General features: G+C 36.5%; 1 protein-coding gene across 1 annotated transcript in view; it reads left to right on the top strand.

The window, feature by feature from the left end:
- The first annotated feature begins 700 nt into the window (after positions 1–700).
- The window catches only part of USP34 (ubiquitin specific peptidase 34), a 123066-nt gene continuing 111487 nt past the window's right edge, over positions 701–12279 (top strand). Inside the window, exons 1-3 of the mRNA XM_026844686.1 lie at positions 701–773; positions 4119–4206; positions 7593–8013. Coding sequence (XP_026700487.1) covers positions 701–773; positions 4119–4206; positions 7593–8013 — 582 coding nt within the window. The remainder of the gene's footprint in view (positions 774–4118; positions 4207–7592; positions 8014–12279) is intronic.

Raw genomic sequence — 12279 nt, 5'->3', positions numbered from 1 at the left:
TCATCATTGTGTATTTTCGCTTCTCATCAGCTACTTGAACCAACAATTACCTTTTCAGTATGTCTGATTTTTTTTTTCATTATTAAAAGAACATTTAAACACTTATATGCTAGAGGATGTTAAAAAAAAATCAAGCAACTCATTATTACTTTGGGTTTCTTAAATAGCTCACCTCTTACATGTTGTTACTGTGACAAAAAGAGATCTAAACCGTCTTGTAAAGATTCAGTAAAATGAGACACTGAAAGTATGCTGAAAGACCCCCTTTCCTATATTACATTTGTAGACTATATTTAGCTGGAATTTACCTATGCACCAGTCTTTCTTCTTTCTGCTGGTTGGTCCTTTCATGGATGGATCTGTTTAAAGCCTTCAATGTTCTGGTTTTTCCATACTCTAATAGTAACCATATCTTAAGTTTCTTTGCCTATAGATGAGCAATATTAGGGTGAAGTTACTCCAGACAGGGTGGGGCAATTTTACATCTGCAGTCACTAAAGGTGTTTACTTCTCTCAGCCTCACACTTTCCTTCCCAGCCCCCCTGCTTACATAGCTGCCAACCTAAGTATTCAGTGGCTTACAAAGCCAACAAAAATGTGGATAGTTTTTGGTTAGATAGGTTAAGTTGCATTTGCTCGGTTCTCAGTCTGGCTCTCTGAGTTCCTGCAGGAGCGCTAGTGGTTGTTGAAATGCATGGCCATGGATGCTGTTAGTAGTGCGGACTTGAACTGGGTTATGTTGATTTTGAAATTGGATCTGGTGCAGAGCAAAGGTGTTTGTGTGTATGGAAAGTAAGAGAGAAGAAGAAGGGCTGAAGGGTTGAGAAGGTCTAAGAGGCTTTACCTGAAGAAAAAAAAAAAATTACTAGAGCAAATTTGAGGAAGGAGAACGAAGTTGAGCCCAGAGAGCTCAGGAGTACTTTAGGCATCTCTGCATTGCTAGCTTGTGAGCACCTGAAGAAAGAAGCAGCCACTGGAGACGGGCTGGAGGAACATAGGCCTAGGATTGGAGTGCCACCGCTGAGAGAGACACTAATAGATTGAGTGGAATGGCTGGCTGTAAAGCTCTGGAGCACATATTATCAATTCTTATTGATGAGAGCACACAAGCTGCCACTTTGACGTGCTTCAGATACTCTCAGAGCACACAAGTATGCCGTAGCGCGTCTGGTGGGAATTGCTGCCTTGCGTATACAAGTAGGGGAAAGTCTTACCCACCAAATCAATTTTCAAGAAGGAGGCTTGTCACAGGAAAAGTTCTTGAAAAAGTCTGATGTAACTGTTACTGCAGGGTTTGAAACACTGGAAGTGTGAGAGACTAGCAAGACAGCAGATTAAGGAGGATCTGAGGCATGCAGGATGCTTGAATATGGGAGGGTATAAAAGGATGTCCTTTATTTACAAGTGAATGAGTCTGTTATAACTACTGGCCTATTCGAGGTAGAAGAAAACTAGTTTGAAAGAAGAGAGAGAGACATGGTCAGTTGAAAGTCAAATGCCGTGCAGCAAGGGAGGCCTTACAGACTTGACTGAACTCAACAAATGTGCAGGAATGGTGATGAGTGCGGTTGTTCTTACTGTCTTTCTGTCTGTACTTTTTTCAATTCAAAAAATATTAGAAGGGCTTCGTAACTGATTATTGCTGTTACTTCAAATTTCATGTGTCTATAAAGAGAGGTACTTGAAATCAAGAGTATCCATGAAGTAGATACACAGAGTAAGAGAGGAACTCGAAAGCCTAGAATTTAAATTTTGGTTGTAAGGACGTAAATTAGCTGAGCTGAAAAATATCGTTTGCGAAGGAGCAAAAGAGAGCTTCAACTAAGGTCTGACCAGTAGGAGAAGCCCTGCCCTGCCAGATGTGTTGCTACCCCTTTTGGTAGTGGCACAGACTTATATCAACTCAGTGGAAAACTTCAGCCTCTGTGTGGCTGCTCCTGTTTAGAGCTTCCTGAGTGTTTTCAGGAACAAGAACAATACTATTTCTAAGTACCGAAAACAGAAGGCAAATAGTGTATGTAGCCACTATATTAATTAGCAATTATTAGTAAATAAGACCAGTTGAAGTTGGACTGTGTGCATGATGTAGAATGCACAAGCAGGAAAATAACAGGTCTCTCCAGCTAGTGCATATACCTACCTATTTCTTTTTTTTGACCTGGGGCATAAGCTTCAGTATTTCCGTAACTTCTATATTCTGTACCCTTTACGTGGCAATTGTAGCTTTTAAAGGACCAGTTTACTTGACTTCCAGTTCTTCAGTTTTTCATTAATCTCAGAGGGAAATTTGGGAGTGTTTCAAACTATTGCAGTGAAAAAGCTGCTCTGGAAGTTAGGAGTTACTGTCCTACTTGGTAGAGTGTTTTTTAAGTAGGGTGATGTGGGGATGAAGGAAGTTTTATAAATGTATAAATGTTTATGTAAGGTCCTACAAGTTAGAATTAGGTTTGTTGCTACTACATTATTGTCAGCAGTTTTTGTGTGGAGTGTGAAGGAATTCCTCTTAATGAAACAATGCTCACAAAATTTGGAAAATGAAGGTTTTATGAACCTTTTATGCTGGGCAAGTCTTTTTCACATACATATATAGTTAAGGAATCTGTCTTTTGTGGTAAGCTTGACCTAAATTGTTTGACTGAGTTGTTGGGTTCTTCAGTGCTGTGCTTTGGCTTGAGAGTCAAGTGTCATGGTAATTTGTGGTGTTTAAAATAAAAAAAAGTAGTATCAAGTGATGCTCGTCTTTCAATCTGTTTGTCAGTTTTGTACTTTGCCCAGTGTTTCCTAGGGGTCTTTAAAGCCTCCTGGGAGTGAGACAGAAAAGTGATTTTTAAAGCTTAATGGTATCCTATTGAGAAACTGCTTATTGTGTATTTTTGTGTGCATATCTATGAAAAACTTTATGCATATGCAATGTTCTTATTTCAAAGAAGTCATAGGTATTTTGTGTGATTATTCTCTGAAGTGGTCTTCTGAAATTTAGTTTCTGATCTGTGCCAGCAGACTTTCATTGGCTTTAGTTTTTGGAAACCTGTGTTGATAGATCATGTAGGACCTTGCAAGGCTGAGGTTGAACAAGAGGTTGAGGTAGAGATGCTAAGAAGCTTGCTTCTATTAGAAAGCCTTTAGTGCAAAGCTTGCTTGTGAAGTAGATTTGTGAGTGTGTAATACTTGAAATTTCATATGAAATGTGTAAATGAATACTTACTTTTGTTATAAAGAAAATGGTCACCTTAAAGTGAATGCTGACATTCTCAATTTGTGTAGCAGTTAGATAACTGTAGAAGTGGGTGAAAGTTTAGGACAGGGAGGAAATGAGAATTGTGTGTTGATAGCTGGGGAAAGGTATGTGGCCAGTAGACAGAATCCAGTACCCTAATATATAATCAGTTGATGTGGAAGTGAAGCTGTGGCTTATTAGATTGTATGAGTATATTTTAGAGGGAAGTGGGATATTTGATAATACCACATTGAAATATTTGAATTTTGAATTGAGTACATAATTATTCTGTTTTCTGTCTGTAATGTGGTAAGCATTTATCATTTTGCCAATTAGTGATTCCTTATGGCTAAAAGTCAGTACAGATGTGTCTATAGTAATAATCATCTTAGCTAGTCTGAAATAACTTCATGCATACACTGCACATTGTTCTTATCTTGATAGTTTTGTGGTGGTGGGTTTTTTTTTTTGGTAGTGTTTTATATGATGAGGAAAAGGAAGTCAGGCTCTTATGGTCATCTCAAAAGATGACTCAGAAGCTCTTATGATCACTCAAAAGATTAAAAGATCCCAGACTTTTAAAACTGTGGGGGAAAAGTGCTTAGTTAGTGAGTAAAATTGTTGAAGAAGGTCCCTGTTTGAAAGTGAACATCAGTTGGTACTTCCCAGTGATGCTTATGAAGAGTTTTTCATAAGAACAGGGTTAGAAAAAAAAGTGTTTGTTCTCAATCACTAATTTTCACAGCAGCATTCAAGAATACTGTGCAGTCTCCGTTTTCAAGTTAGTTGCATCTGAACTTTACCTTACCTGTTCCTGAAACAAAAAATGTATAGATTTGGTTGAGGACTTGAGTCTCCCAATGTGAAAATATATTTACAAAATGTTTTTTGTTTTCTTTAGTATCAGACATTGAAGGTGCTGATGGGTTGCAGCTCAGAAAGGAACATGCCCTCAAGATATTTGCTTACATCAATTCCTGGACACAAAGGTAATTTTGAATTGAGTTTGAGTGTTGATACTGCATCTCAACAGTAGGTTTCCCCTAAAAAATACAGTAGAGTAAACTAGAATGGTCAAGTTATTAAAGTGTAGCGAAGTGATACTTGGAGAGTAAAGGACATTTTACTACTTACAAAATAAACATATTACCCGGTGCATTTTAGGCAAAGCAAATTTTGTATCTGATTGGCATTCTGGATGCTGTAATAATTGTGTAGCAATAAATAGCTATATTGCACTGACAAATAACGTGTGTTGCTGCATTAATGTGAATTTTTCTGACCACCTGCTGTGGAGTTAGGGTAAGGTAAGAAGAATTTAAGAAAAGATCACTCTGAATGGGACCATCATGTGAAATTTTTCTCAGCATCTTAATACTCCGAGTCAAGATGATGAATGTTTGCAGCCCATAGCTACTAATACTGATAAAGAAAATCCTTTGTACGTGATTGTCTTAAGTCAACTACATTACTCCTTTTAATTTATTTAAATTACTGTTGTTTTTTTTTAAAGTGGTTATGTCAGCTATTCTGCTTACCTCACAGCTGCTTATTTTTTTTCCAGCACAAGGAATTGTATGGGTGATATTTTTTTAGAGAGAATCTACAGTAGGGATGTTTGGAATTCAGTGTTCAGCAGTGGTCACAAGACCAAAGTAAATTGTAAGGAATAATGGGAAAAGCATAGAGAATAAACTGGAAAAAAGATTATTCTGGTATTTAGAAGACTCCAGAAGACAAAAAAAGGGATGTCACATTTTGAATACCTGCAGAAGCAGAATCTTCTTCTTTCTCATTCTGCCCGAAGAAGGCAAACTCACTCAAAGCAAAGTATTATCTCCTGCAATATGCTATTAGACACAGAGATGGAATTTTAAATAAACAGCATCAACAGAAACCAGAATCCTGTAATTTCTTGACAGGTCCTAGGTGCCAGGTTTGTCTGAGAACAATTGCAATCTAGTTGTTTTCCAGGTCATTGTCTGTTTAGAGTTTTGTTCTGATCAACAGCTATAGCATCACAAATCCAACCCAAAGAAAAAATAAAGACTGAATAACATTTAACTCTTTATTTTCTTCTAGTTTCTTTTTACAAATTTCATATGTATGGTTTTATATTATAAAAGACTATGGGAGACAGTCCTTAACCTGTTCAAAGCAGAGTCGAACAAAGATGCTGTAGGAAGTTTTACTTCACATTTTACTTTCATGTCCCGTTTCTACTCTGCCAGATGGGCTTTTGAGTGTTCTGCTTGTTTCATGCTTGAGGCCTTCCTTAAGAGCTGCTTTTTATTTTGTTACCTGTAGGTAAAATCTCAGCTTTCCTTTAGAAGGTCATTTGGCAACACAGCCTGAAGAATACCTTTTTTTCCATCTACATGTAGTGTTTCCATTGCTGTTTTCTTCTGGAAATTATGTTCAAAGAAGTCATATTTATAGCATATGCATTTTTTCATAGATCTCTTAAGTTTTGGCAGCGCTCTTTTTCCTGTGAACACAGTCAGATACATGAAGATTTTGAGGTTTTTACACATACCTCTGTCTTGAAACAAAATGTGCCTTTGCTCAATAGAGAATTCTCCAGTATCGATTGGCATTCAAATACAGATATGAGAAGTATTCACTAAACTTTGTTTTTATTATTATTGAGCATAATTTGTTCCAGCCAAGTGGGGTAGTAATTTGTAGGCATAAATGATGAACCTATTGTACATCGTTTTCCCCAAGGATAAATGCTTGAGGATGCGCTTGGTTTTGCCTTCAATTCCTTGTCATTTGTTAATATGAAAATACATTTACAAGTAAATCACAAGAATTTATTTTTCAAACAGATAAAGGCACACTCCACTTAAACAATATGAAAAGGATTTTTCTTCCTGCGTAGATGGCACAGAAGGTTTTAGACGCTTCCATCACTGTATCTTGTGCTGGAATTAGGGAATACTGAATGTTACCTTTCTGTCTAACCTACTTAAAAAAGGTATCTGTATTCAGAATGTGTAGGCTTTAAGAGCTGTAGCTCAAGGATGTATTTGTATTCCATCAAGAGAGGCAGCACCCTCTACTTGTCATAGTTCTGAGTTATCTCTTTATTTTTTTACAAATTATAGTTTATTAAGCCCAGTTTCTAGATTAAATGATATGCTTTGCAGAAGAAGTTTTTTAGTCACTTCTTACTGATGACTTCTTGCCCTCTCTTTTGCCTGCTAATTTCTTTCAGAAACAGTATGTGTAATTTTTATATTATTTAATATCTGACAACTCTAGTCATGGACTGGAGTCCATTGTTTTCCATCTAACAGGAGGAAAGTCTCTACTGCAAGACAGCTACCAGTTTAGATAGCAGTTATATCATTCAGTAGAGTGAGAAAGAGATGAGTCATCACAAAGATGCTGTTACAAGCATGTAGCTTTTGATTTTCATTTTCGTTGAAGCACCCTTACTGATTGGTTGCTCTCTTCTCAACATTCTCCAGGATTTAGAACCTTTTAGGGGAGCATCCTCTTCTTTTTTTTCAGAATGAGGAGATAACTTGTTTGTATGGAAGAAGCAAATGTTCCCAGACAGTAGATTCTAGGGTGTCTATCTCAGGGACGGTTTATGCACCCAGAATCTCTTTGGCAATATGTAATTACCCACTCCCCAAATTAGAGCTATATTACAAGTTTTGTAACTTGATTGATTTTTCTGATTATATTGTTAAAGCGATGGTGTATAGTTTTCCTCCTTGTTCTTTTCAGTTTACAGTGTGTCAGTAGATATTCAGAGGAATCATCTCAGAGCCTACAAAGTGAAAAAAGTAATGAAGATACTTAATACTGCTTTTTCCCATGTGAGGAAAGGGTACAATGTGTGTGGGTTTTCTATCCAAATGCAGATAAATTAAGTAAGCTTAAATGTTTTATGAAAAATAAAATTATTTTGCAGCCCTGTTGATTTAAAAATAATCAGTTCTTAAACAACTGACAAGCATGTCAGGTGCTTTACTGCAGTAAATATCAATAGAGAAAGCCAGACGAGGAAACAGATTCAGGAACATACTGGAGAACATTGCTTCAGTAGTACGGTGACCTTGCTCCTAAGATTTCTTTTGTTTATTTTACTCACAGTGTCAGCTGCTAAACGATAACAGAGACTTGATAGTTTTGCTAAGTGTTTGGAAGTAATGGGATGTTCACAGAGTTAAGGAGGGCTTTGTGACTCCCACTTGGTGCTGGGTGGAGTCTGTTTCATTTGGGTTTCCTTTCTTCTACAGGTCTGTCCTATTTCAATGTTTCAGATGTTTTGACATGAAGAGTTCTTTTGGTCAGTTACTTGTTCCCATTCTAGCTACTTCAGCAATTCTTACTGTTATTTTTTTCTGTTTTCTTACAGACAATGTCTGTGCTGTTTCAAGGAGTACAAACATTTGGAGATCTTTAACCAAGTAGTATGTGCGCTTATTAACTTAGTGATTGCCCAGGTTCAAGCTCTGCGGGACCAGCTCTGTAAACATTGCACTATTAATATAGATTCAACATGGCAAGATCAAAGTAATCATGCTGATGAGCCCCTGAATGTAGAAAGAGAATCTCACGAAGAAGAAAATGGAGAACGGCAAAAATCTATAGAGAAAAAATTAGATTCTGCAAGAACTTGTATCCTGACAGAGGAGGAGTCTGCAAAGAACACTGATGCTTTTAGCTTATGGAGCACTGATGAGAAGGAAAAGTTGTTGCTGTGTGTGGCAAAAATCTTTCAGATTCAGTTTCCTCTGTACACTGCTTATAAGCATAATACTCATCCCACAATAGAGGTATATCTCATCTTTACTTGTATACTTAATTATTTTGTGACAGGTTTTTTGTTCTCATTAATGAGTAGACTGTGTGTCTTTGATAGTTGCTTTCACACAGGATGGGCAAATTCAGCTCTCCTGTTGACTTCAGTAAAACTTTTCAGAGAAACTTTTAAAATGACACATACTCTTATACTTTCTTTAAAATATGCTTAATTGTTATAGGTAATATATTGATAAGTGTTGGATGGAACTGTACACTGAATTATTGTACTGTTTAAATAACAGGAAGTCAAAAAGGGGACTATAGCGAAGCCTTTCTTCCTGAAGGTAACCTATTAATAGTTTACTAATTTATTTTCATTACAAACTATGGTTCTAGAAGCAAAGATTCATAAACTAAACTTTGTGCAAAAACCCAAATTTACTTGTTAGAACAGATGTTTAATTGACTGGAATAATTGAGCTCTACACAAGTAGCTTTCTTCTGTGATGCTGATTTTTCTCTGTGGTATTTGTTAAGAGTGCCATTTATAATTTGCATTAAAAAAAAAAAAAAAGAAGTCAAAGTTTTCAAAAATCCTGCAATGTTTAAATCACAGTTTCTGAAAGAAATATGATGGTGTTAGCATTTCCTAGTTGAACCAATATAGTTCTTAGAAAGTTTGGATTTTGATCCAGCTTGTGGTAGTCAAATAACAAATAAACAGTTCTTTTACAATACTTGCATGCAAAGGAGATGAATAACTACAGTTTATCCAGTCCTTTTTTGTTACTTATTTAGAAAATTTTGAGAGTTCTGTTGGAGCTCTGAGTGGTTAAGTTTGCTTTTTAAACTTAAGTCCAAAAGGAGAAGATACCAAGTCATATATATTATTTTGGTTATGCATGTGAGGATGGTCACAAGATATAAGCAGTTCTTGTTGAATGAATCCTGCCATATCTGACAATAAATCTAGTTAGAACTCACAACATAGCGGATTTTTTGGGTGCGCTGGATTTTGGATTCTTGTCTTATTCCAAAACATATGGGCATAAGGTTAACAGAAGTTGTTTCACAAATATATGTGTATAGAAAAATGAGGCAAAGTTAGGATTTGTGGATTTCAGGATTCCCGTCATTCATTTTGGCCTGCCTTTTAACCTTTCACCATATGTAAAGAAATCTGTAGTTCAGCCTCTGCAAGTAGGAACTGTAGAGGGTAGATCTATCTTGTCAGTTAAAAAAAAAAAAAAAAAATCAATGACTGCTTAAGTGATTTATCTTCTGTACTCCTGTGGGACGCCTACTGAAACTAACTTCAGAGAAATACGCAGTGAACAGTTTTGGAACAGCTTTTCTGTGTGTAAGCACACTTGCTTCTTTTAAATAACAAATTAATGTGGTTTTTTTCTTTTTCAATTTAATTTTGAAATGATAAAAAGAAAATCTCAAAGTGCCTGGTGGGATTTCTTTTTCACTTAATGTGCAGCCGTAAAGTGATTTGGACACAGCTACACTTCTTGTGTTTCCAGATACGGATTCTGGAGGTGTGCTGGGCTGCATTATTTGCTGTGTACCTTTTTCCTTTTTTGGGGGAGGCATTTTTGTTCACATTTAAAATGTCCCAGCATCAATCATTTTCTTACAACTGAGATTTTCTGTATTTAGCAAACACTAGGGTTCTGTTACTCTATACGAACAATATTAGCTATTTTAATGTCAAAACTTTCTGCTACCATGCGTAACTCATTTACTAAGATTTAGAATCTAATGTTGGATTTCAGTCTAGAGCATGTCTTGGTTGGATTGAGACAAGTTGTTAGTCCCAGTAATGGGAGCACTTTTAGGTTTAAATCAGGTTTGAACTCAGTCCTCAACAGATCATAAAATAAAAAATCCTGGTTTTAAGTGTATGATCTCAGATCCTTGAACAGACCATATCTGTCAGGAATTTGTTAGGAGAAGCTGATATAGCTCTCCCTGTAAGCATTTCACTTTCCATGGAAAAACGGAAATTTCCTGATGCAAAGCAGATTCTAATCTCTATTCTAACTGACTTAAGAAATTTCTTACTGTGGATTCCTGAGATGAATTTACAGAATTTCATTGAGTCATCACATCCCCTAAGGTTTCACTTTGCCTAGAAATGACCAATTAGGCTGTCACCTAAAAATTTCCAATGTAAGGCTTTCACACAGTGTTATTACCTTTTGGTAACGATTAGCAGTCAATATTACTGTTAGCCTTTGCTCTGCATACACCTCCCAGATCTTTGTCCTTAATGACAGCAAACAAGTCTTAAAGTCTAATCCTTTTACCAGGTGCCTGCCAAAGCCATTTTACACTTGATCATCCAGTAGAGGAGAAAACAATTCATGGGAAAGTAGGAGGTTTTCTCTAGTTTGGGAATTCAGGAAGTTGGATGAAAACAAACAGCAAAGCTTGTTGGTAGTCAAAAGGGCATTGGCCTGTGTATGACCCTGTAGATTCTCTCCTTAAATGATATGGGTTCAGAATTATTTTTGTCCCTTAAAACATTTCTAAGGTGAGAGAGTGAGGACTGTGGAAGTGTGATTGGTTGCTGGAAGGGCTGTGTACTCTTGACAGCAGAAGCTACCTTGAACAAGTAGCCTTGCAGAGAGCAGTGGTGTTACAGATATATGCTTTATATGAGGACAGTGATGCTACATCATGTGGAAGTAAATCAAGCATATTGACAAGTATATAGTCTTGACGTGTGTAGAATGAATATGAGTCTGCAGAGACAGAGTGTTTGTCACAACTTTTCTTGGACATGAGAAGCCTAATGAAAAATGGCTTTCTACTAAGTTTGGATTTCTAAAACAGCGAAATTACTTGCAGTCAGTTAGAGGTCAGCCCACTTCAGGACATAAATACTGAAAAAAATCTGTGAATATAAGGTACGGAAACACACCATTTGTTTCTGTTGAATTTAGCAATATTTTTGGTGCTCGTAGGGGGAGGTCTTTGTGTGTATTTTTCATTTTAAACAAGATTAACTCGATATTTCTATAAATATATATATGGGTTTTTTGAGAAATGTTCATACTTCAGAATTAGTTAATTTCTTTTTTTAGTGTATGGGATAGCTTTTAAGAGATCTTGTGTACAGGGTAGTTTAAGACTGTATGCCCTATTCTTTTCATACTGTGTGCAGCAAGTGTAGTGACTAGAACAGACACTTAAGAGGAAAAAATAAAATATAAAAAATGGAGGCTCTTAAAATCCTGTAGCGAAAGAATCTACAATGTAGAGTGCACTCCTGAACTGTCTCAGAAGGAACAATGGATCTGAAGGGAGTTATGCAACAATTTAGCAGTTCTTGATAGATAAGAGGAAAAAAATCAGTTGTTTAGGTGTCTGTAGCTGTACAGTCCCTGATTCTTTGGAATCTGGGTATCTCTGCTGCTCCTTTTCAAGTAAATACTTTCTTGGAAGATATCCCTAATTAAGTGGCCTCCACCAAGATTGTGTCAGATTTCAGCTAAGTACATTTTATCTGAAGTAATGGATTTTAATGCCATATTAGATTCCCATGAGGAATGCTCTTATTTCCTTATAAACTTGGTCTTGGGGAATTCTCTGTCTCTGTTCTGTTTGACATCTGCAAGAACAGAAGTCACAATTCCAGACTCATTCTCTCAACTGCAACACTTTTAGTAAGCTTTGCAGGACTCATGCAGCAGACCTCCATGAGTTTTTGGTCTCTGTATTCTAAGAACTGTAGTTCTCTCCACAAGATATCTCTTTTATTCAAGAAAACTAATGAATTTTCTCACACTGTTTCTGCAGTTTTCATGAGCAGAGTCCTGAACACCTTTTCTTGCTACTTGAAAACATACCACCTACTGGCTTCAAAGCTGTTTTAAAAATAACTGTTAGAGTATCACGAGTTCAGGCATGACTTAGAGTTCAGCAGAATAAAAAAGAAAATAAATGCTTAGCTATAATATGAACATACTGAATAACTCAAAATGTTTGTATCACATCTAATCCATCCAAAATTGTGTGCTTCCAGCATCCTCTGGTATGGTTTTAAAAAACTCCTACACAGCTATTTAAAAAATATTAATGAAACTTTGTTTAAAACTGTATGTTAAACTTATATCTGTTTTGTGAATATAAGAACTGGGTGTTTGGCATGGAGGGATGCAAAGAAGATGGTGTGCTGTAACTACCTGCAAGTAGCCATGGCAATATTGTGGCTTAACAGTCATTTTTCGTATCTTCAGTGCCCTTGCGCCTCCAGCCGTATGCAAGATACACACAATATGTGTTAC

This window comes from Athene cunicularia, assembly GCF_003259725.1.
Source record: "Athene cunicularia isolate RWA chromosome 3 unlocalized genomic scaffold, athCun1 chr3_part1, whole genome shotgun sequence".
NCBI classification, from domain to species: domain Eukaryota; kingdom Metazoa; phylum Chordata; class Aves; order Strigiformes; family Strigidae; genus Athene; species Athene cunicularia.
This window is presented reverse-complemented; position numbering and strand designations above follow the sequence as displayed.